This window comes from Macrosteles quadrilineatus, unplaced genomic scaffold (genome assembly GCF_028750875.1).
Source record: "Macrosteles quadrilineatus isolate MER2022 unplaced genomic scaffold, UCM_ALF_1.0 Scaffold_7__1_contigs__length_78375512, whole genome shotgun sequence".
Classification (NCBI taxonomy): domain Eukaryota; kingdom Metazoa; phylum Arthropoda; class Insecta; order Hemiptera; family Cicadellidae; genus Macrosteles; species Macrosteles quadrilineatus.
Genome location: NW_026542600.1, coordinates 45,240,966 through 45,262,309, shown reverse-complemented (window position 1 = coordinate 45,262,309; position 21,344 = coordinate 45,240,966). Strand labels below are relative to the sequence as shown.

The following is a 21,344-nucleotide window of genomic DNA, read 5'->3' as shown; positions in this document are numbered from 1 at the left end:
ACTTCTTTCCTACTCCGCTCCTCAGTCATCTTTTTTCCCTCTAGTTTGCTTAGCAAATAGCATGCTTCGGTTTAATAGACCAGGCAGCCTCGATGTACACTGAGTTGTGTGTGGTTGCTTCCAATTCATCCTGCAATTGAGGTTATTTGTTTGTTAGTTTACAAACATTTGTTATTGAACATAAATGTGCACAATCAATGTTTCATGTTGATTTGTTCTAGTTTTGTTATTGTACCTAGTCCTCTTCCGAAAATGCCATATTTTCCTTTTATCCTCCTCTTGTTCCGAAATTGGTAGAATATAATTTTTACCCATGAGGCTGCGCTGTTTGATGTGATTATCCAGTATTTATGTTGGCTCTTGACACCATTGAATAATTTAGTTTAAAAAATCCCACTCCCCAGAGCTAGACACCTACCAATTTGATAGCTAGTATGACGACGTAATGTTGTTTGTATCATTATTTAAGGGTTAATTTTATGATTTGTACTTTTACTTATAAAACCAGAGGATGAGAAATTGTTACCAATTACACTATATTATTTTATTTGGTAACTTGTTTTTTAATAAGAGATATAACAAGGAACGAAGTAAACAAAAAACATTTTCTTCGCATGACCTGGAAGAAAGTAACGTAAAATTAATTACTATCTTCAGCTGGTCCATGAAGATGATAAATATATTAGAGAGTATGTTTAATATTTATGTTGATGCATACGTTCACTTGATACTCCGTTTAGTCCCACTGAAATCGCGACAAGGTGGTCATTAATGGATATGGAGAATTATCCAGGCCATCGTTAAGTTATTTGATTTCTAGTTCTCTTAAAGCTCTTCCAGCTTACACCCGCTTGCTGGGAGGGTGTTTAGAGAGATTGGTGATGTAGTGTAGGGGTAGTCCTTTTGAATCCAGGCTAGGGTATTTGAGTAGATCGAATATCACTATGACGTGTTAAAAACGTGCGGGGGGATGTTGGCGTTTGCGTCGAGAAAGTTTGTTGAGTTTCATCAGTTTCATTGAGTAATACCATCCTGTAAATAGTAAAAAAAAAAAAAAAAAAAAAAAAAAAACAGCTTGTTAGAAAATATAAATTAAAATAACGCAACGAGATGTGTTAACTTGATACGTCAACAACATTGTTCGTGGTGGAACGGGATTATTAATAAGTGTTTCGAGTTTTTAATGGGATTTCTTTATTTTCTCCGGCAAGCAAAATTTTTATTTTCTTCGTGTTCAAACACACTTGGCTTGGTTTACAAGCAAGACTTGTACTTTACCACCTTACCTTGATACTTGTCTTCTTTATCTTCGACCGTGATTACGGATAGATAGCGTCAAATTTTATAATACTTACAATAAAACATATATTTGCAATGCATAAATACTGACTAATGCGGAAATTTCATTCTGGCATGAGAGGCTCCTCTACCAACTCTTGCACACTAGAGTGAAAATTTAAAAACGTACGTTTTCATGTCCCTGGCATTTTACTTCGTAGCTACTGGATTTGTAGTTTATTATTATGTGTTTTAATATTTTTTGGGATGGGGGCAACATGTTACACACATTTATTTGATTTTAAATAGGTTCTAGGTATTTTTTTCGTATTTTTAAAGTCTCGAAATTCACGACCATGACGTGTCCCTAGGGCACATTTTCCAACTTTCACGCTGTTTTTAGACTAATTATTCATGCAGCAATATATAAAGCCATATTTTTATGTCATCAATGGTTATTAAACTTACAAAAAAGGAGCATATTATAATTTTATTGTCATTGCAAACTGACTACCATGACATAATAAGTCTGTCCCTCGATTTGGCGTCACGACCATTTGGGAAAATTTTTCAACTTTGGAGCACGACAGTGGCAAGCCTCGCGTTGATGGAGTCAGTTGGTTTTAGAGACTAGGTCGGGGTGTACGTCAGGATTGTAGTGCCGGTCGTTTCGAGTTGAAAGGAGGAATTACAAGATTAATACAGGAAAGGTTGTGTTTTTTGTAATTTTGGTGTGTCCATGACCGTACATAGTCATTCGATGAAGTAGACATGGTGTTAATTTTTGTTTATAAGATATTTCAATTGCTAGATTAACCTAGAAGTCCACTTTGTATCCTCGAACATGAGGTGCAGAGCTACCACCAGAACAGAGCCAAATAACACGTAATTTCACGACCAAAGTTTCACGACCATCGCGGGTTTTTTCACGACCTATCCAGCCTTATGGATTATAGTGTGTTTGGTCGTGACAATAACTTTAATATAATTGTAATTTGAACAGTTTAGTTCAATTGAAACACATATTTTTATTATAACTAATAGTATAAATTAAAGGATTGTTTAGAAAGATTTAGATTGTTTTATAAAATTCACGACCGTACCGCTTGTCCCTGACCATCACGTTTATGATTTCTGTCATAAAAATTTCAAAAATTAAAATATCGTCATATTTCAATGTTTTATACACAAAAGAAGCACGCCTCTATGCAAACATAACGATTTTTCGGGTCTCAGGTAAGTTTTTTCGGAGTTATACAAACTTAAAAAGATATTATTGGCTTTTTTTCAATTTTTTTGAGTTTTTTATTTTTTTCTAGAAAGACCAAATATACTAAAAGCTCAGTGACCTTTTTAATGTATAATGGTCATAAAAGTAAATTAGTTTATAGCAAAACATAGTTATAAAAATAATATTAACTATTTTTAATATTCATTTAAACGTCTGTTATGGTCGTGACAGGATTTTGTGTTTTTCCACTAAAGATGCTCTTTAAAAAAAAAACTACCAAAGATATTGCGTTACCATGGACATTTTATGAAACTTCAAATGTTAATGAAATCAAAAAAATAATAAAAGTTTTGAAAAAAGGGGAAAAAAATTTGCAAAGTGTGTTTCCTGAAAACGTACGTTTTTAAATTTTCACTCACTAATAGAGTGGCCTTTACAAGAGAGAAATGCTCAGTGTCGATTTGAAAGCTTTCAGGTCTAGGTTTCTGACTCTTTCGGGCAATAGCAGAGTGCGGGTAGCTCTTTTGCGTTATACTTAGACGGCAGCGAGGCATGTCCGAGTCATGAGCTCTACGTGCTGCGTGGTTGTGATGGCTACTTCTGCTATTAAAGCGGGTCAGGGGCCCTATTTTTGAAATGGTTGACTGTTGAGTTGAGTGTCGAGTCATTCTATTTCCAATCATTTCGTATTTTGAAACGATTGACGGTCGACTTATCCAACCAAAACTACTCACCACCTACTGAGCTGTTGAGTGGACGGTTGACGGCACTTTCTTCTTCCTCTTTCGGTAAAAAATTGCTCTTTTTGAGTTGACACCATATTGTTTTGTTTTGTTATTGCTTTAATTTATTAATTGCGATTTAGAGGTTATGTATTTGTTGTCAATGTATTAGCACCCAATACTTTATGCGATTGTTTTCTGTAGAATAATTGCATTTTAATTTTATTTACTGTGTCAATACTAGACTATTTAATCAAGGGTTTTATCCTTGTTGGTATGTTTGAAATGGACTAGGCATACTAATTGAACTTATTATAAGATAATTATTGTTATTAGAATTAGACCTATGATTTAAGGTATTAAAGATTGTGGTAGAGAGAAACAATAGTTTGTTTCAATACCATTCACCTAATAAAGGGATCAAATTAATTTAAGTTACGATATGCTTTCAGTGCAATGGCAAATAGCCGCTTTAACCTAAATAAAAACACAATTAAAAATAACATAAAACAAACCGATGAAGAAAACTAAAATAAGGTGGTGAGTTCCGAAATAGAGACGAAGAAAGCAAAATAATGTATTTAGGATATGCCTAAACTTATAATTAGCTACACCCTAAAACAAACATCCATAGTAAATTTTATTTTTAATACTTAAGTTTATATAAGTTAAGGTACTTTTGCAATCACCAAGATTAAGCAAGACATAACCTCAATCTCTCAAGAACGGAGTTGACAGTTTACCTCAGTGTCTCGAAATATGGTAAATTGAGATTAGCTGCCAAGTTTTAGAGTAAGAAGAGGTTATCGAAGATCGCAAGATCTCTGCATTGTGATTGGTTCAAAATGACGTCATCTGAATTTCGTGCGGTCGTATGCCCTACATTTCCAAAACGAGTCACTCAACTGACAACTAGTGATTCCCAACTCGCTTCCCAACTGTTGTGTTTCAAAAATACCAAATCCTGTTGTTGGTTGAGTTGAGTGCTGACGATTGACTCAACTGTCAACCATTTCAAAAATAGGGCCCAGGTTCTCTTTTAACAGTACTAGCACCAAAGTAACTCAGCTCGGTGAGTCGGTGGCTCAGTTGGTAGTGTCACGGACTTAGGCAGCGATGTCGTGGGTTCGGATCCTGGTCACTGCCACAACCATTTTATCAGTACAGTTCACCTTCGTACTGTACCGGCTCACCCCTTGCTTTGCTGAATACGTTCCACACGCACAGATCTGTAGTCTATGTGGACGGGCAAATGCAAGAGGCCACCAACCTCTAAAAAAAAGTATAATTACATACAGTATATGGCTATGGAAAAAGGAATGATTGATGCAGTAATCAAATAGTTTTTGGTAATAAACTCTCTAATCTTCCTGAGAAGGTAGAGGACCCTTGACAACTTGACAAAAACCTTGTCTGTGTGGATGTTCCAGCATAATCTAGGATCTATCCAGAAACCTAATAGCTTTACAGCCTCGTCCTGTTCTATCCTCGATCTCAGAGTGCAGATTAGGGATTATATTTTTGCCTCGTTGATTTTGAAGCGGTTTGCTATAGGTATATAATCCTTAGCCATTTCCAGCAGGTTGTCTCCTTATGCCCTCAATCGATAAATGATCTTTCCCATATTGAACAAGGTGGAATCGTCAGCAAACAATAAGGTATGTCCATTTAATTAGGTCCAGATCGTTGACAATTATACTGAAAAACAGTGGTCCGACCACCGATGGGGCACCGATAATCTTCACCCTTGAAGAGGTTCCGTTCAGCTGATTTAGGTCTGCCAAGTAGATATATAATTGATTTATCCTTCCTGCTTGGTTCTTCTCTTGTGAATTTATGGATTTCTTTTATTTAGGAACATTGTGTTAACCACTCTTAAATTGTTCGCCACACACAAGTATACTAGCCTCTCACCGTTGTCGTTCATTATTTCTTTTCCGTGATTTCCTAAAACTCCGGCACAAGCATTAGAGTCGTTTCCAACTCTAGCATTAAAATCTCCAAAAGTAGTACTGGCTCTCCTTCAACGTCATCTATAACCTTCAGAATTTCCTCCCAAAAAGTGTCCTTTTCTTCTGTCCTGGTGTCTTCATTTAACCCATAGACTACAATAAAGGTAGTCAAATCGCTTTTAGTAAACTTGAAAGTTACCGTAAAGATTCTTTGGGAGACGAATTTCCAGCTAAAGATGTTGTCTTCCAAATTTTTATGGATTAGTAATGCGACTCCTGGGGCCCATTTCATAATAAACTACAAGTTACAACTTGTAACTTGTAATTTCCATTAGATTTGCATTGGGCGATCAGCTGATTTACTAATAATATTAGTTTGTACTTTATTATGAAATGGGCCCCTGCTTGGGCTCTTGTGCCTGATTCCAGTCCACTGAACACAAACACATGATTGTTTTCCACATTTTCTACTCCTTTATTCTTCTTTTTTGTTTCAGTTATTGCTAGAATGTCCAGCTTGCTTTTCTCAAACTCATCTACCAGCTCCTTTTCCTTTCCTGTAATTGACCTAATGCTCCATGTTCCGATACTCATCCTTTTTCCTCGCCATGTCTTTTCCGTAATTACCAGTCCAGCTCCTTGCTTTGTTCTTTTCATTTTGTAAACTTCAGATGAATGGGTAATGGGTCCATCGCATCCTAGATCAGTGAAGGGGCTGCCTTCTTTTGGCCTCTGACCATGCCGTTTAGGAGTGCTTCGGCTGTCGGGCTTAAACCTACTTCATGGGACGTATAGATCCAACCAGGTTGCAACTCCTCAGGACCCCATGGCTGGGTGATCCCCCTTACTAGGTTCTGTAGGTGGGCCAACACCCAGTGGCAGAGGGTAGCTCTCCGCAGCTAACAAGTGAGAGTTGGAGTTTAGGTGTGTTTGTGTTGTGGACAAATCTGCCGAACCAACCCTGCATGCAAGGTTTGGCCGGAACGGCTCAAAAGGTGCTACCGATCCCTAAACCCCCATACCCTCCCTTTAATTTTGTAATTATCATAAACTTAATTAAAACTATTAATTATCTATATTTTGTAATTAATATAAACTTAATTTCAACTCATGAAATACAATTCGTTACCGAAACTATTAAGATCTGATTTTTACATGACTGTATGATAGAACGTTTCTCAATAACCAAATTAATAAGTTATAGGTTTTTATATTTAGGGAGGATTGGGAACATTTTAAAATAAATGTTAAATTCAAATAAACAAGCAGCAAATTTAAAGAACCAACCCTCACCACAAGAATGCTGACAACGGCATGGGCTTTTCTTATCCAGTTGCTATTTTCAGATATAGGCTACATGGCAAGCTCAATGTATACGGCACGTTTTCTGTTTTTTTCTGAAAATCCTGTGATTTCGCTCTGGTCTAGGAGGAAGTAGCAATATCACAATAGAAGCAATAACATCCGACCAACCGAGCATAGCAACTAGCAACTTCGAGTTCGACTACTTCTGTCTCTGTTTCAGTTTCAGTGTTTCTGTTCTTCGTTCTTCTGTGTTCTTCGTGTCTTCTGTAGACTATTGGTGGTGGTGGACGGTGGTGGTGTACGTGTGATTGTGACTTTGTGTTGTGGTTGTGGTGTTGGTTGACTAGTCGGACCGTCCTAGCCTTATAGCTAATGTAGGAAGATGTTTCCCACTAATTCCCATGGTTTTCGTAAAACACCAATTTACTATCTATTTAAATACGCTATATTATGTCCTTTTAATGGTTATTAAGTTTGCAGATTGAGAATTTTAAATACGCTGCCTGTTAATGACGCAACGTCCTATTCTGACAGATTAGTTTGCAGTGCTCTTTTATTTGTTTGTTACTAGGCCTAGTCATTAACATAAGAACACTATATTGTTGCAAGTTTTAAGCTGTGATGGCAAATGATTCAAGCATGCACTCAAATCACGGCTCGCTAAATTTTGATGGTTATGATACACCCTCTTGCGCTGAGGAAGGCCAAATCGTGTTTTGCCCTCCTCCTGATGCTCCCACATATGAACCTACTAATGAGGAATTTCAAGATCCTTTGTCATACATCAATAAAATCAGGCCTCTGGCTGAAAAATATGGAATCTGCAAAATCAAACCACCCCCTGTAAGTACCAAAGCTTTAGTAGGATAGGCTACATTGAATGAGCTATTAACAAGTTACCATGAGGTTTGCCTATGTTAGGGTCTAATTAAGGTTATAGGCCCTACATGTCTTAGAAATATTTCCGGTGTTCTTAATCCTTGGTCAATTGGCTAAACCTTTACCTACTAAATGTAGACTAGGCCTACCTTTGTAATATTCAAAACAAATTTAAGCTACGCTCAGAAACAAAAATTCTAATGTAGGCTAAGTTAAGTTAACTCTAGCCTATTCAAGGCTATGGTTGCAAACACTAAGTTACCTGGCTAGGCTTAATCCATATTGATAAATAGGGTAGCCTATGCCTACTTTTATGCCTCAGTTTTGCAAATCCTTAAGGATGTAGGCTTACATTTTATTGTTAGAAATAAACTTTATTTTATGATCTTGGCCATGTGGTTTTTAGTAAGTTAACTTAGGCCTAGGCCTATTTTCCAACAACAAAAGTTTGTGGACACAGAATTTTATTGAAATTGTGGTTACGATTATGGCTAACTCGTTAGAAGGTTTTTTAGTTTAACAATCAGTAAAAAGTTAGGCTAAGTCTACCAAGATTCAATGTAAGGCCTAGTTCAGTCTGTACCAAAGGCCTGGTACTGTACCAAAGTCCTGTTTGCCGAATACAGTAAGATACTTGTGTTGTAACTTACAAATCTTAAAATTGGTAATTTCTGTGTGTGGAGGGACTTTTTTTATGAGCACTTTTGCTTATGGATACAAGCCTTTAGGCCGATTCCTATTTGAATTGTAGTTTTAAAACTAACTTATACTAATTGAAATCATTTCAATTTTCTAACAAGGGGGCAGTTAGTTCATATGAGTATTGTAGTAGCCTATTGTATTCATATGGAGTATTGTAGTGACTGTGAAGAGTGTGGAAAAATATAATGGGATTCATAATTACATACCTAACTTAATTAAGAGTTTTCATTCAATATTATTGACAATAATAACCATGATATGCTGGATGTAAATGATGGTCTCGACATTCTACATCACTGCGGGAAAGGAAATTTATTAAATAGGCCTACTTTAGAAGGGTTTTAAACATATGAAGACATAATAACTAGGGACAGCACACACATTTTGAATTAAAAAAACTCTTAATTAATTATGAATCACATTATATTTTCAACACTCTTCTCAGTCACTACAATGCTTTCAATATCAGCTGTTGAAAATGTAGACGACAATCCAGAGACCACATCGGTCCGTCACTCATAACCTGATTCGGTTTACTTCCAGTCTCGCCCACGGCAATATGTACATGCGTAAATCAATAGGCCTATCCGTACGGTAATAGTTTTGTGTTAAATGTTTGTAACGTATTCTGACGACACTTGCAGAAGTAGATCCTTTTGTAAGCCTGACGATGGTGAAGTTAAAAAACCGCCAAAACATATGTAGAAAGTAAAATAATTCGACATCATTGTACATGTTAAGGAATGTCTAACAATGTGCGTTTTTACCATTTTTAGTAGTAGCCTAATCCTATTTTACGAATAGCAAAATGTTGTTGGGGTTGATAGTGAACTACTTCGAAACCCTTTTTCGAGCTGCTTTTACAAAATTATACATTCATTATGACAGCTAGCAGTAAAATATCCCCCCCCCCCAAAAAAAAAAATTCAAGTGGCGCAATGGTACCCCTCCTGTAGTAGCCTATAAAACAAATATCCTCCTGTGCAACGAATTCCAGCTAACTTTCAATTGTTACGGTATATTGTTATAATTTTGTTGTTGATTGTTGCATGATATTTATATATATTTTGATATATAAGTAATTTCTTGTCTGTTCTTAACTTCATATATGACAAGTATTAACTTTCGGTCGGGCACATTGATTTTCAAACACCAAAGGGCGCTCACGGAAGTTACCTCCGGGTGTACGAAAACTATAGCCTACAATGATAAGTAAAAAACATTTTATTGGCAATTAAACTGTAAGAACACATTTTTTATGAGTTTTTACATGATTACTTAAGTTCTATTTAAAATGTTAATATCAAACAATTCAAATACGTAGGCCTAAGTGTTGCGGATAAAAAAGACTTACTTTTTAACTAATTTCCCATAACTTATAGGGAATAAGCTATTACCGTAAGTCTCATGGTAAGACCTAGACCCGGGACCGATTTTCTTTTTTGTTTTAAGGTCCCCAGAGGCTAAAAACACCATCCGTTCAAATTCATATATAGGCCTATATACAGGGTGATTGATATAAGTGTGCCAGCCGTTTTATTCGAAAACTATAAGAGATATCAAAAAAAGTTAAATGGTAAGTGCCTTGGATTTTTTATTTAAAAAATTATAGTCAAGTCCAAAAAATTATTTTAGCCACCATTTTTCCAATATGGCCGCCAACTTTGATTTTTCTTATGGAACACCCTGTATTTTATGATGTATTCTGGTAGAAAAAGAAATTTTAAGACGATTTTATTCTTGTCATTTTTTTCATAACCCTAACCGTTTCAAAGATAATAATGGTTTAAGTTGTGAAATTTTGAATGGTTTTCGAACAAAACAGCTGGCATGCTAGCTTAGACCTTTATCAAAACTCTTTCTCATGCAGAAATTTCAAAACTTTAACCATTATTATCTTTGAAACGGTTAGGTTTATGAAAAAAATGACAAGAATAAAATCGTCTTAAAATTACTTTTTCTACCAGAATACATCATAAAATGCAGGGTGTTCCATAAGAAAAATCAATGTTGGCGGCCATATTGGAAAAATGGGGGCTAAAATAATTTTTTTGACTTGACAACAATTTTTTAAATAAAAAATCCAAGGCACTTACCATTTAACTTTTTTTGATATCTCTTATAGTTTTCAAATAAAACGGCTGGCACACTTATATCAATCACCCTGTATATATATATATGTGTGCGTCCGTTAGCGCAATACTGGTAACTGAAGCAAAAATGAATAATCCGATTTTGTGCATTGATGAAATTTTTTGCAAACGGGTAAACCTTCATTTATTCGAACGAGTTTGCGAAATCAGACTGGTAACGGGGGTTTATAGGGTAAAAATTTATTTTTCCCATTTTTGACCCTAAAAACACAAAAATTAATAATTTCTCTTTAAACCATTTTGTAGAGCTTAAAAAGGAAAGATTTTATATATTGAAGCGTTGTTGTATGCCCAACGGTTACGGATATAGTTAAAAACATTGTAGGTTTAAATTTAAAGTTCCCCATGTTATTCTTATGGAGAATAAATAAACTGTTCTAGTTTGCTTGTTTAGGGATATATTTTAATCAGATTTAGCAATTTTTGTTATTTCATGCTAAGCTATCAACATTTTAATATAAAAACACACCTTCCCTGTGTAGCAGCAAACCTAAGTACTTACTAAAATTAGTTTGATTTAAATAGGAAATGAATCTGACAATTTTTGGGGAATATTTTAGTAGAAATCCAGCCTGGTAAATGGAAATTCGATTAATTTGCAGGTTTGCTGCGGCAGGGGTGTTGTACGAACAGTAGGCCTACTATCGTATAAAATTAGAAAACATTTTCAATAGTGTATGACATAAAAACACGTACATGGTCTAATGAAAATTATCATTTGTTACAAAGACAACTAATTTGATCAAAGCTCTTAAACGAAAATTGCATCAGTGTTTGACATAAAAACACCTATGGTCTTATGAAAAAAATCATTCTATAAGGGCAACTTATTGTGTCAAAGCTTTTAGAAAAAATTGCAATAGTGTATGAAATAAAATTCCTAACTTATTGTCTGATGAAAAAATCATTTGTTAGAAGGACTAGACTCCATTTCGTCAAAGCCCTTTTTCTTAAAAAAAGTTCCCAAACAAACGCGCCAGTAGGCCTTTCCACTAAATGTTGTTCCCTGTCCTCTCTTTCAACACTAGCCAACAATCTCGCTATTCGTTCTGCTTCATCCATTTTATAATATCGCTAAATAAGGTCAAACACAAGGGTACACATGGAACTAGGCTCCGGGAAACCCGTGTTGCATCACAGGGTGCACACAGAAGCTACTACCAGTAGTGACACACGCTAACCACTCCCCAAGGTCGACTGACAACTGGGAAAGGGGTATTAGTAGCTGAAACCGATTGCGCGAAAGAGGTACTTGAGGCAACAGCCCTGCCGAACACAAACTATGGTTTTTATAACGAAAAATGTAGTGACCCGGAGGTAACTTCCGTAATGCCTCTGGTGGAAGGTTATGTCTGAAATTTATCGTTTTGCCATCTTTGTATACACGTGTAAAATTAAATTTTCCCTCAATAAAATAAATAGGCGCTAAATAAGTTAAAGCTCAAACTCTCAATAAGTAAAAGTTTTGTATGATTAACAAATAGTCTAAATTCACTGACTCCTCCAATGCGGAATGTAGCATATATGTTTTAATACAATCTAACACGGCAATTCTTTCCAGGGAGGAAGAGGGTACTAGGGCCTACAACTTCTCATAGTAAAATTATTCTGCCTGAAATTTGAATCCTTAGTCCTTACCAAATTTTTTTGTAGTTAACTTACAGCCGGTCAGCCTCTGAGAAAAGTTTTCCCTGGCCCAAAATCAGAGATATTATGTCAACTGCCAAAATTCCAATTTATTTATTTATTCATATCAACGGTCAAACCAATACATAATTATGACAAAACGTAATATAACTTATGTTAAAAAGGGACGTTTTTAAAAGCAATTAAACTCAGGCTCATTATTTCATGTGAACACCTCCAGAAGTGGATCCTTTTGTAAACCGTTTGATGGTGCAGTTAAAGAACCGCAAAAACATATGTAGCAAGTAAAATTCGATACTACCGTACATATTGAGGGTTGTCTGACAAGATGCTTTTCTACCATTATTAGTCATAAAATGCAATCCTTAAATAAAGAATTATAAGATTACTTGGTCACAAAAACCTTTTGTGCTGGTGGTATCAACGTATTATGGGTAGGGTATTTTGCTCGGTGATTTTTTTAGAACGCAGCCTGGGACTGGCGAGCAAACCCTCCTAGTCTGCCCTATTTCAGACTGCCTAATTTTGAAACAAGATACTTTTGCCAAAGTATTATTTATGCACTTAAAGTTGTTTAAATTCTTAAGCCCTGTAAAAAATGTAGGCCACCTAATATATTGTACTATACGGTGTTGGAGTAGAGTAATTCACCGAGTATATTGTTGAACGTTTTGAAGACATTGTCTATTGCAATACTGAGAAAATGGTGGCTGACAATACAGATTCTGAATTGTAAATTGAAACAGTTCTAACACGTCCATCAGTTAGATAGGCCTATAATTTTGTATTGTTAAATGACGTTTCCTATTAAACATCTCATTTTGATTAGGCCTATCATCAAGTTTGTTAGCGAATTTCCCATATAGGGAATAACCTATTACCATAGTACTCAGAATGGTTAGACCTGGACCCGAGACCGATTTACTTTTTTGTTTGAGGTCCCTAGAGGCCAAAGCACCATCCGTTCAAATTCATATATATATATATATATATATATATACGTGTGTTTGTTAGCACAATAACTTGAGTAAAAATGATCCAATTTTGATGAAATTTGGTATAAACATGTAAACCTATGTTTATTTGAAGGAGCTCGCTAACCAGCATAATCGGACCATGGGAACGGGGGTTTTATGGGGTAAAAATTGGGTTTTCCCATTTTTGACCCAAAAAAGATAAAATTTAGCAATTTATTTCCAAACATTTTTGTAGAGCTTATAAAACCAATAATTTAGTATATTGAAGCAATATTATGCGCCTAATGGTTATGGAGAAAATTCCAAAAAATTGTAAATTTATAATTCGGCCCATGTTATTCTTATGGAGAATAAGTAATTTGTTATAGTTTGATTGTTTATGAACATATTTTGATCAAATTTGGAAAATGTATTTATTTCATACTAAACTATTAACATAAAAAAACACTTTTACTCCCCTTGCAGCAAATTTAAGTACTTAAACCAATTCATGGGTCTTTCTACACCGTGCCGTGTAAGGTTCTAACTTAAACGAATAGTAGTGCTAGACACCACTTAAAGTGTACCATGAAGTGTATCCTCTGTTCATCACTTCTCTGTAACAGCTAAATATAAACCCTCGCAGCAGGGAACTTACAGACTATGACAATTTCCATCTACCTGACTCGATTTTTTCTTTAACCCTAGCAGTGGCCAATGTTAAAAGTGGGAAACGGCCAACCCATTTTGGTGATTTTGCCCAGGTACCTTTTTTTAAAAAAATATGTAGAAAATACAAACACGGAGTAAACCTATCAATATGTATATTCATTTTATTCAGAAGACCAAGGGAATCTGAATAGGCCTATATTATAAATAAATGCAAAATAGTTCTAAAAAATTCTGATTTATTTCTACATTAGACCCCCTCTTAACCGACCCCAGCGGGACCAGACCTATGCCGGTAAAAACGGCAATCCTAAAATATAAAAATAATGAAGTGCTATTCATTTGAAATTATATAGGCCCTAATCACCATTCAGAAGTCACGTGTGTATTTAAAACATCGACTACACTTTTATCTTTTTTTTTAATACTGACACTAGAAAAATCACAAATAAATCAAAAACACTGTACAGTCAAATAAATTCAGTGTAATCAATTATAGGTAGTCGTAGACTAGAGACAATACAAATTCTTATTTTAATACACTATGTAATAGGCTATTACGGTAATTGAGGCTTTCTAAATCCATCGTAATACAGAACTAAAGATACAAGCAACCATTTCGTTACGAGACAGGATGTTTATTTACAGCCTGTAACATGTAGAGTTTAGCCATAGCCTCCTCTAAAACAGCATTGTTCCTATCGCCCAGCGTGGGAGAGGAAATGCCAAGATTCCTAGAAAGTGGCAGTTAAACTAAACTGCTCTCAAAACAAGGTTGGTTAACAAACTGTAATATTTTACAAGCGAGGGCGGATAATCCGATTATCGGTTAATGCGTAGGCTACTGTATGATAGTTAAATCCAATAAAAATCTCTTTTAAATGAAAATTGTAGGTAGGTGAAATTCCCATAAAGGAAATAAGCTATTAAATAAATAAAATAAATAGCTACCGTAGGTCTCATGGTAAGCCCCATTACAGATTTATTATGTAATTTTGATGTCCCCAAAGGCTAAAAACACAATTTTCGTTCATATTCATATATAGGCCTATACAGGATTTTTTTTTTTTAACGCAACCCAAATTCCGACTACTGTGAGACACTGTTTAATGACAAAACAAACTTAGCCTATATGATATGATACCTGTTTCTTTACTTCATTGCCAATCAGTTGATATACATTGTTCTATAGTTATCTATGACGTTTAGTAGGCTATTATTGGGAATTTATTGTAATAAGACTCGGCATGGTTTTTCCTCAAGCTCAAAGAGTTTGAAGAATCTGTCAATAGTAAATCATTGGTTTTATGCCACGAATGGTTTAAAATTAGGTTTCTATGTGAGAATCCATTAGACCTAATAAATCAACTATTATTTACATGTACAAATTTAAGCAAAACGGATCCGTGGTAAAAAAAAAAGACTTAGAGTCGCAGGTACTAAACAAATATTTCACTTCTCATATTCATATGTGTTTGTTACTGCAACACTCCATGCATAGGAAAACAACTACACTCACAAATCTTGTTCATAGACTCAGCCCACAATTTGTCAAGAGTACTTTTGTATAAAACTATTTTTATTAAGTAGGTAGTGAATCTATTCCGACTTTACCACTTATCTTTAGATACGGTATTTAAACTTAGGCCTACATGATGTGTGCTAGATGTTGGATGCACAATTCTTTATTTTTTTTGTGTTTGGTGTAACTTACATTTCCCCCCCTGATATTACCAACTGAGCTTACAAGTTGATATTTTGATCATATTTTTTGGATAGAGTTCTACTTACTTAACACTTAAATATCAAACCCTGCATATTTGGTTTGCACTCACTCACGGCATGGCCCCCACATTTAATTGTGGGCCCTGTTACCAGGATCTGGCTCGGGCCCCCCAACCAACCGGGGGGTCGGGGGGGTATGGAATACCCCCCGGCGTAGAGGGGGGGTCCGGGGGTTCTCCTCCGGGAAAATTTTGAAAATGTCATGTATTTTAGTGAGTTTTTAATGCAATCTAGGTATTAAATTTGTGAGTGGTAAATGGCACTTTTGCAGCCTTTTTTAAGGAAGAAAGAGTTTTTCAATGAGTTTTATAAGACTTAAAATTACAGGAATTCAGCAATTAAAACTATTATATCAATACACAAAAGCTCCATGCCTATTAATATTTTGTCCTTTTTATTTCCCTGTAAAAGGGTTTGGCTATCTTAACTGCTATAATTGTACTTTGTAATATGGAGTAGGAAAAAAACTTAACGTAAATTGAGTTTAACAGCTTACACCAATGAAATCATATTTTATTCAGTGACAATTTTCATCAAGAATTTTAACAATACTACATTTTTTGGGAGTGGATGCCTGAGCTGCCGAACTTGCGCGAGTAGTACTCGCGCCGAGTAGTCACGGAGAAAAACGAATGTGCACGAGTAATGCCGAGAATGACCGATGCTGTCGATGCCGATGCTATCCAATCCATGCTTTAGTACAGTATTATACCGAGTGAATTGGGAAGAAAACTTAGGTCAAAATTATTAGGCCTACAATCTTTCATATTTTTAAAACTCCAAAAGTAAAGAATTTTTAAGTTTGTGTCAAATAACCTAGATTGCAATTAAATTGAAATATTCCATACATAAAAGTGCAACCGGGACCAAATGTTGATAAAACGGGACAAATAAGCGTCCCGAGAGGATTTGTCGGGATGGACCAGTCCCCCTAAAACGGGACGTCTGGTCACCTTAGCTATGGTACATAGTACATGTCAATTTTTCAATGCTTTACAAATTTTATTTTAACTTATAACTATAAGAATTCATTCTTGAAACTATCAGTTCAATTATAAAACCTAACTTTGTTTATTATTGGGGGAATGAGGTAGGAGTGGCTAAGCGCCTGGCGGGAGGAAGGGGTAGAGGGAGTTTGTGGAGCCGGCCACTGGGGCCCGAGCTGGCTGTTCTGCTGTTGTATAGTACTGTATTAGAGGTGGCTGTGATAGTACATACGCACCTACGCACATATAGTATTTAAATATGAACTTCCTTAGAATCAAGAATTAATACATTTTAAATTATTTAATTTAGTTTTTTTGTAAAATATATATATATACTATTTTTTATCTTCAATTTATGATCTGCTGTAAAGTGATCTTCAATGGGGAAAAAAGAAAAAAAGGAAAAAATTAGTAGGCCCGGGCCCCCTGGGGGCCCGGGCCCTGTGACCAGAGTTGCGCCAGCCCCACCCTTGTGGGGGCCATGACTCACGGATTTGTAGGCTATACAACTATAATAGGCCTACATTAGTACACCTATCCCAACCAAACCAATTGAAACAAAAACAGTAGCATATATAAGCCCCCTTATACCAGCAAGATTCATTTTTTTCCATGGTCTTGAATTGTATCGTTTCTACTTTGCTTATACAACTAATCTTTTTAGTTTTTCATATAGGCTAAGGTAAATTCTTCAATTTGATTTCAGGATTGGCAACCTCCGTTTGCTGTTGATGTTGATCGTTTCAAGTTTGTGCCTCGAGTGCAGAGGTTAAATGAGCTCGAGGTAAGTTTGATCTATTATAAAATTAAACCTTATCACTTGCCTATGGTAAAGTTTTAATGGGAAATAAGTCTTTGGGATTTACCAACTAATTTTATATTAGTTGGAGGGAATCTTCTCTAAAAATTATACTATTAAATTAACTTGTCATTTAAGGTACCTATGCCTAATCAGTCTTATCAATATTACAAACAAATGCAAATTTTGAAACAAATTTAAAGCAGTTCTATATAATTACTTGGTACAGCCTAGGAGGATGAATGGTCAAATAATAATCTGATATTGCTTTTTTGAATAGACCTAAATAGATTTTGTTCTCTTTATTCAACTATAATGGTTTAGTGGGTTACATTATGAAAAGAAAGTGTTTAGTAGGCAAATATTTTGTTTGTGTTGGCTGGAAGTTTTGCCAAACAATTACTTGTTATGCTGACCAACATAAGACTGTTGCTAAAGACCCATTTGGAGTCTAGACGTTCTAATTCGTAAAACAATAAAAAACAAAAACTACAAATACAATATATCCCACAGTATACTGGATATTTAAATTACAATCACTTTGGTGTTTGAAAAATATTTTGAGATCGTAAATACCTCTTCAGCGACTGTTTGAAATTAACAAAATAATTAACATTGCTCTTATGGCGGGCAAATCCAAGATGGCTGTTAGCTTCCATGGACTCCCTTGGAGAAGAATTCAAAATCACAAAGAACATTTCTAATCCCACAGTATATTAGATATTTAAATTAAAATCACTTTGGTGTTTGCAAAAAATATTTTTGGACGATAAATAACTCTTCAGCAGCTGTTTGAAATGATCCAAGATGGCCGCTAGCCTCCAAGGACTCTTAAAGTAGGTCAGTGTATTTGTTCTATGATCTGTTGGTGAGATATGGGTGGGAGGGGGTATCTGAGAGATAGGGTTGTGTTCAATCGAATGTTGATCCAGGATTTCCCCTCGATATTTTACCTTTAATCTTGCATTCCCGTATTAATATTGGCTGTGATAAAAGTTAGTTTTTAAAAGAGTCTCTGTGTTTTATTTAGGGGCTACACAATACAATTTGAGGAAAATTTTTAAGTTAGCTATGTTTTTTTCGCATTTCACATTATCAAGCTTTACTTTTTATGTTACTATTGTGCATAAAGGGTTCATCTGTTAACTCTTTCAAGCACAGTGTTACATTTATGTAACGGACTTTTTGACTTCTTTGCTGCACGGTGTTACATCTTTGTAACGCGAGACATTTTATTTTTTGTAAACGAGACTACTAGCGCTATGCATCTGGAAACTTTAAATGTTAGTACTATGGACCTTTGCTAGGTGGCAGCAACGTCCATTTGTTTACATTCTGACAAATAACTCCTAGAAAACAGCTGTTCCTGGTGAAAGACTCGTGGCCAAGATCCCGTCTTTATTTTTATGCAAATGAAAGATATGTTGAAATTGATTATATAATTCCTTTGTTGTTTTGTAATGTACTGTTATAATAGCGTCCCTTGTAATAGTTTAGAGTCATAAAATCAGTAAACTAGAACGTATTTTGGGTTTTTAAAGTGCGTTAATCAAATGTAACACCATGCAGCTCAGCGTTCTAAATATATTTATCCATAAATAATAAATTAACTATAAAATCTTCCAGAAACATAATTTTAATTGCGTTTATGCATTTTTATAAATAATATGACATTATAAATAGGTTTTGTCATATTTTTGGCTCGATAGATAGTTATTTCATATGTCATTACAATTTAGGATAATATTTGGGCATATTGGAATTTTTTTATTGAAACCCGCCTTTAAATTTATGTTTACTAGTGTACATGTTGCTCGAATTCGAGCAATTGCAAAGTATTACAGGAGTTATTTCAAAACGAATAACGGTCATATTTACAATGAGTTTAAAAGAGCCAACTCAAAGATTACCGGTGTGTAACTCAGACTATGTTTATCTTCGTTATTGATAAACCTAAAGCATTCCGGCCGGTTTTCTCCTTCTCAAAATGCCTCGCTATTAATGCAACACAGGTCAATGATAGAGGGCCAATTGAGAACGAAAAGTCGTTTTGAGGTAGTGTTAGGGCGCATTTGTAACCTTTGTCCAGGGTCAGGTGCTGACTGTGGATGAGTTAAACTTATTACGCGCCACTGTTCTGTACCTGAGGTCGTTATCATGATTACGCCTCCTGTCTATGTTTCGTTTTCGTCGCGTCGGATGCATTTAAAAGAATAAACAACAAATAAACAAATTATAGCTACACAAAACAAAGATAAACGCACAATTTTAAGTTACAATCATGCTACCACGATCCATCATAGCGACACAAAACAGCGATAAATACACAAATTTAAGATACAACCATACTAACACGATCCGTCTTGGGGTTATGTTTACACAAACTCAAATAGTAAATAAATGTAGCCTACTCAATGCGTTTCATTGAATTGAAAAATAAATAACAGCAATTAAATTATACAGCTGATCAAAATGTAAACAATTATGTTCTCTATAAGGATAACATGGGAACTTTCAAAGTGTTGTAATATTAAGCAGATGTTATAATTAACATCTGTTGGTTTATTGACTTTGAATTGTAAATATTTTGAAGGTGCTTGCTTTATAACTGTATCTGAATTAAATAATATACTTTGAATCAAAACTAATGAATTCTCATTAATCTATATACTGTACGGTATTAAAACATGGCGCAGTCGTCGAATGAACCTAATGTTTCCCTTAATGTGCCTCATGAAGCTGCAATTTCCCTAAATGTGAAACCACCAGAACCTTTTACATTCAAACCCAGTGAATGGCCAAGATGGAGAAAACGTTTTGGAAGATACCATTCATTGAGCGGCCTTAAAGAAGCCAGCGGCATAACACAGGTAGATATGCTTATTTACTGCATGGGAGAAAAGGGAGAACAAATACTCGATTCATTTAAACTAAATGAATCAGATATCAACAATTACAATGTTGTTTTGAATAGGTTTGAACAGTATTTCATTCCAAAAAAGAATATAATTTTTGAAAGAGCTAAATTTTTAAAGCGTAAACAAGGATCAACAGAGTCTATAGAAGACTTTGTAACTGCTCTTCATTCTCTAGCAAAAAGTTATAAAAGGCAAAAGGTAAAAGTTATTTAAGGCAAGTGCCAGTTTTCACAAAAGTCTCTCACATTTTTAGGCCACCAATTATCAAGGGATGGTATCAAAATTGATGAATCAAAGGTGGAAGCCATAACAAAATTGCCTCCTCCTACTAACATAGCAGGTGTGCAAAGATTTATTGGAATGGTAAATTTTGTAGGAAAATATATTCCAAATAAAAGCCAAATACTTAAACCAATAACAGACCTTTTAAATACAAGAAATGAATTTGTTTGGGGCAAAACACAAAATATAGCCTTTGAAGAGATAAAGTCACTTCTTGCTTCCGCTCCCCAACTGGCGTTCTATGATTCTAGCCGCCCTACCATGGTGTCTGCTGACTCATCTCAAACAGGTCTTGGTGGGGTACTCTTTCAGCAACAAGTAGACAACAAATGGAAACCTATTTCATACATCTCAAGAACACTTACTGAGAGCGAAAAAAACTACTCCAATATAGAAAGAGAAGCCCTTGCTGTAACCTGGAGCTGTGATAAACTAAAACAATACATAATTGGCAAAGACATAATCATTGAAACAGACCACAAACCTCTCGTTAGTATTCTAACAAACAAAGATTTGAATGACCTAACACCCCGTATTCAGAGACTACGTCTAAGACTTATGAGATACTCCTATAGAGTTACATACACTCCAGGAAAACATCTTGCGACAGCCGACTGTCTTTCAAGAAGCCCTCTGCCTTCTAAAGAATCATACGACTTAGAAAAAGAAGTTGAATTTGCTGTTAGTTCAGTAATTACAAATTTGGGTACAACCGATGCTATAATCCAGAAAATATGTGATGCACAAAAATCATGCCCGATTCTCCGAAGAATTCAGCAGTTTTGCTCCTCTGAATGGCCGGACAAATCCAAATTGCCTAATGCATTAAAACCTTACTACCCAGTCCGCCACGAAATTTCCTTCTGTGAAGGTGTTTTGCTGAAAGGAGATAGACTCATTATTCCTAGTGACCTAAGACTTGATATGCTAAATAGAATTCATTCCGGACATTTTGGAATCAGTAAATGCCGACTTAGAGCAAGTCACAGCATGTGGTGGCCAGGTATATCTTCGGACATAGAACAAACGGTTAATGAGTGTCCTAAATGCACAGAATTTAGATCCCAGCATCATGAACCA

General features: G+C 35.3%; 1 protein-coding gene across 1 annotated transcript in view; it reads left to right on the top strand.

Annotated features, from left to right (window-relative positions):
• Positions 1 to 6,792: 6,792 nt before the first annotated feature.
• LOC128997837 (lysine-specific demethylase 5A) overlaps positions 6,793 to 21,344 on the top strand; it is a 73,886-nt gene continuing 59,334 nt past the window's right edge. The window contains exons 1-2 of the mRNA XM_054423585.1: positions 6,793 to 7,331; positions 16,972 to 17,049. Coding sequence (XP_054279560.1) covers positions 7,110 to 7,331; positions 16,972 to 17,049 — 300 coding nt within the window. The 5' untranslated portion in view covers positions 6,793 to 7,109. The remainder of the gene's footprint in view (positions 7,332 to 16,971; positions 17,050 to 21,344) is intronic.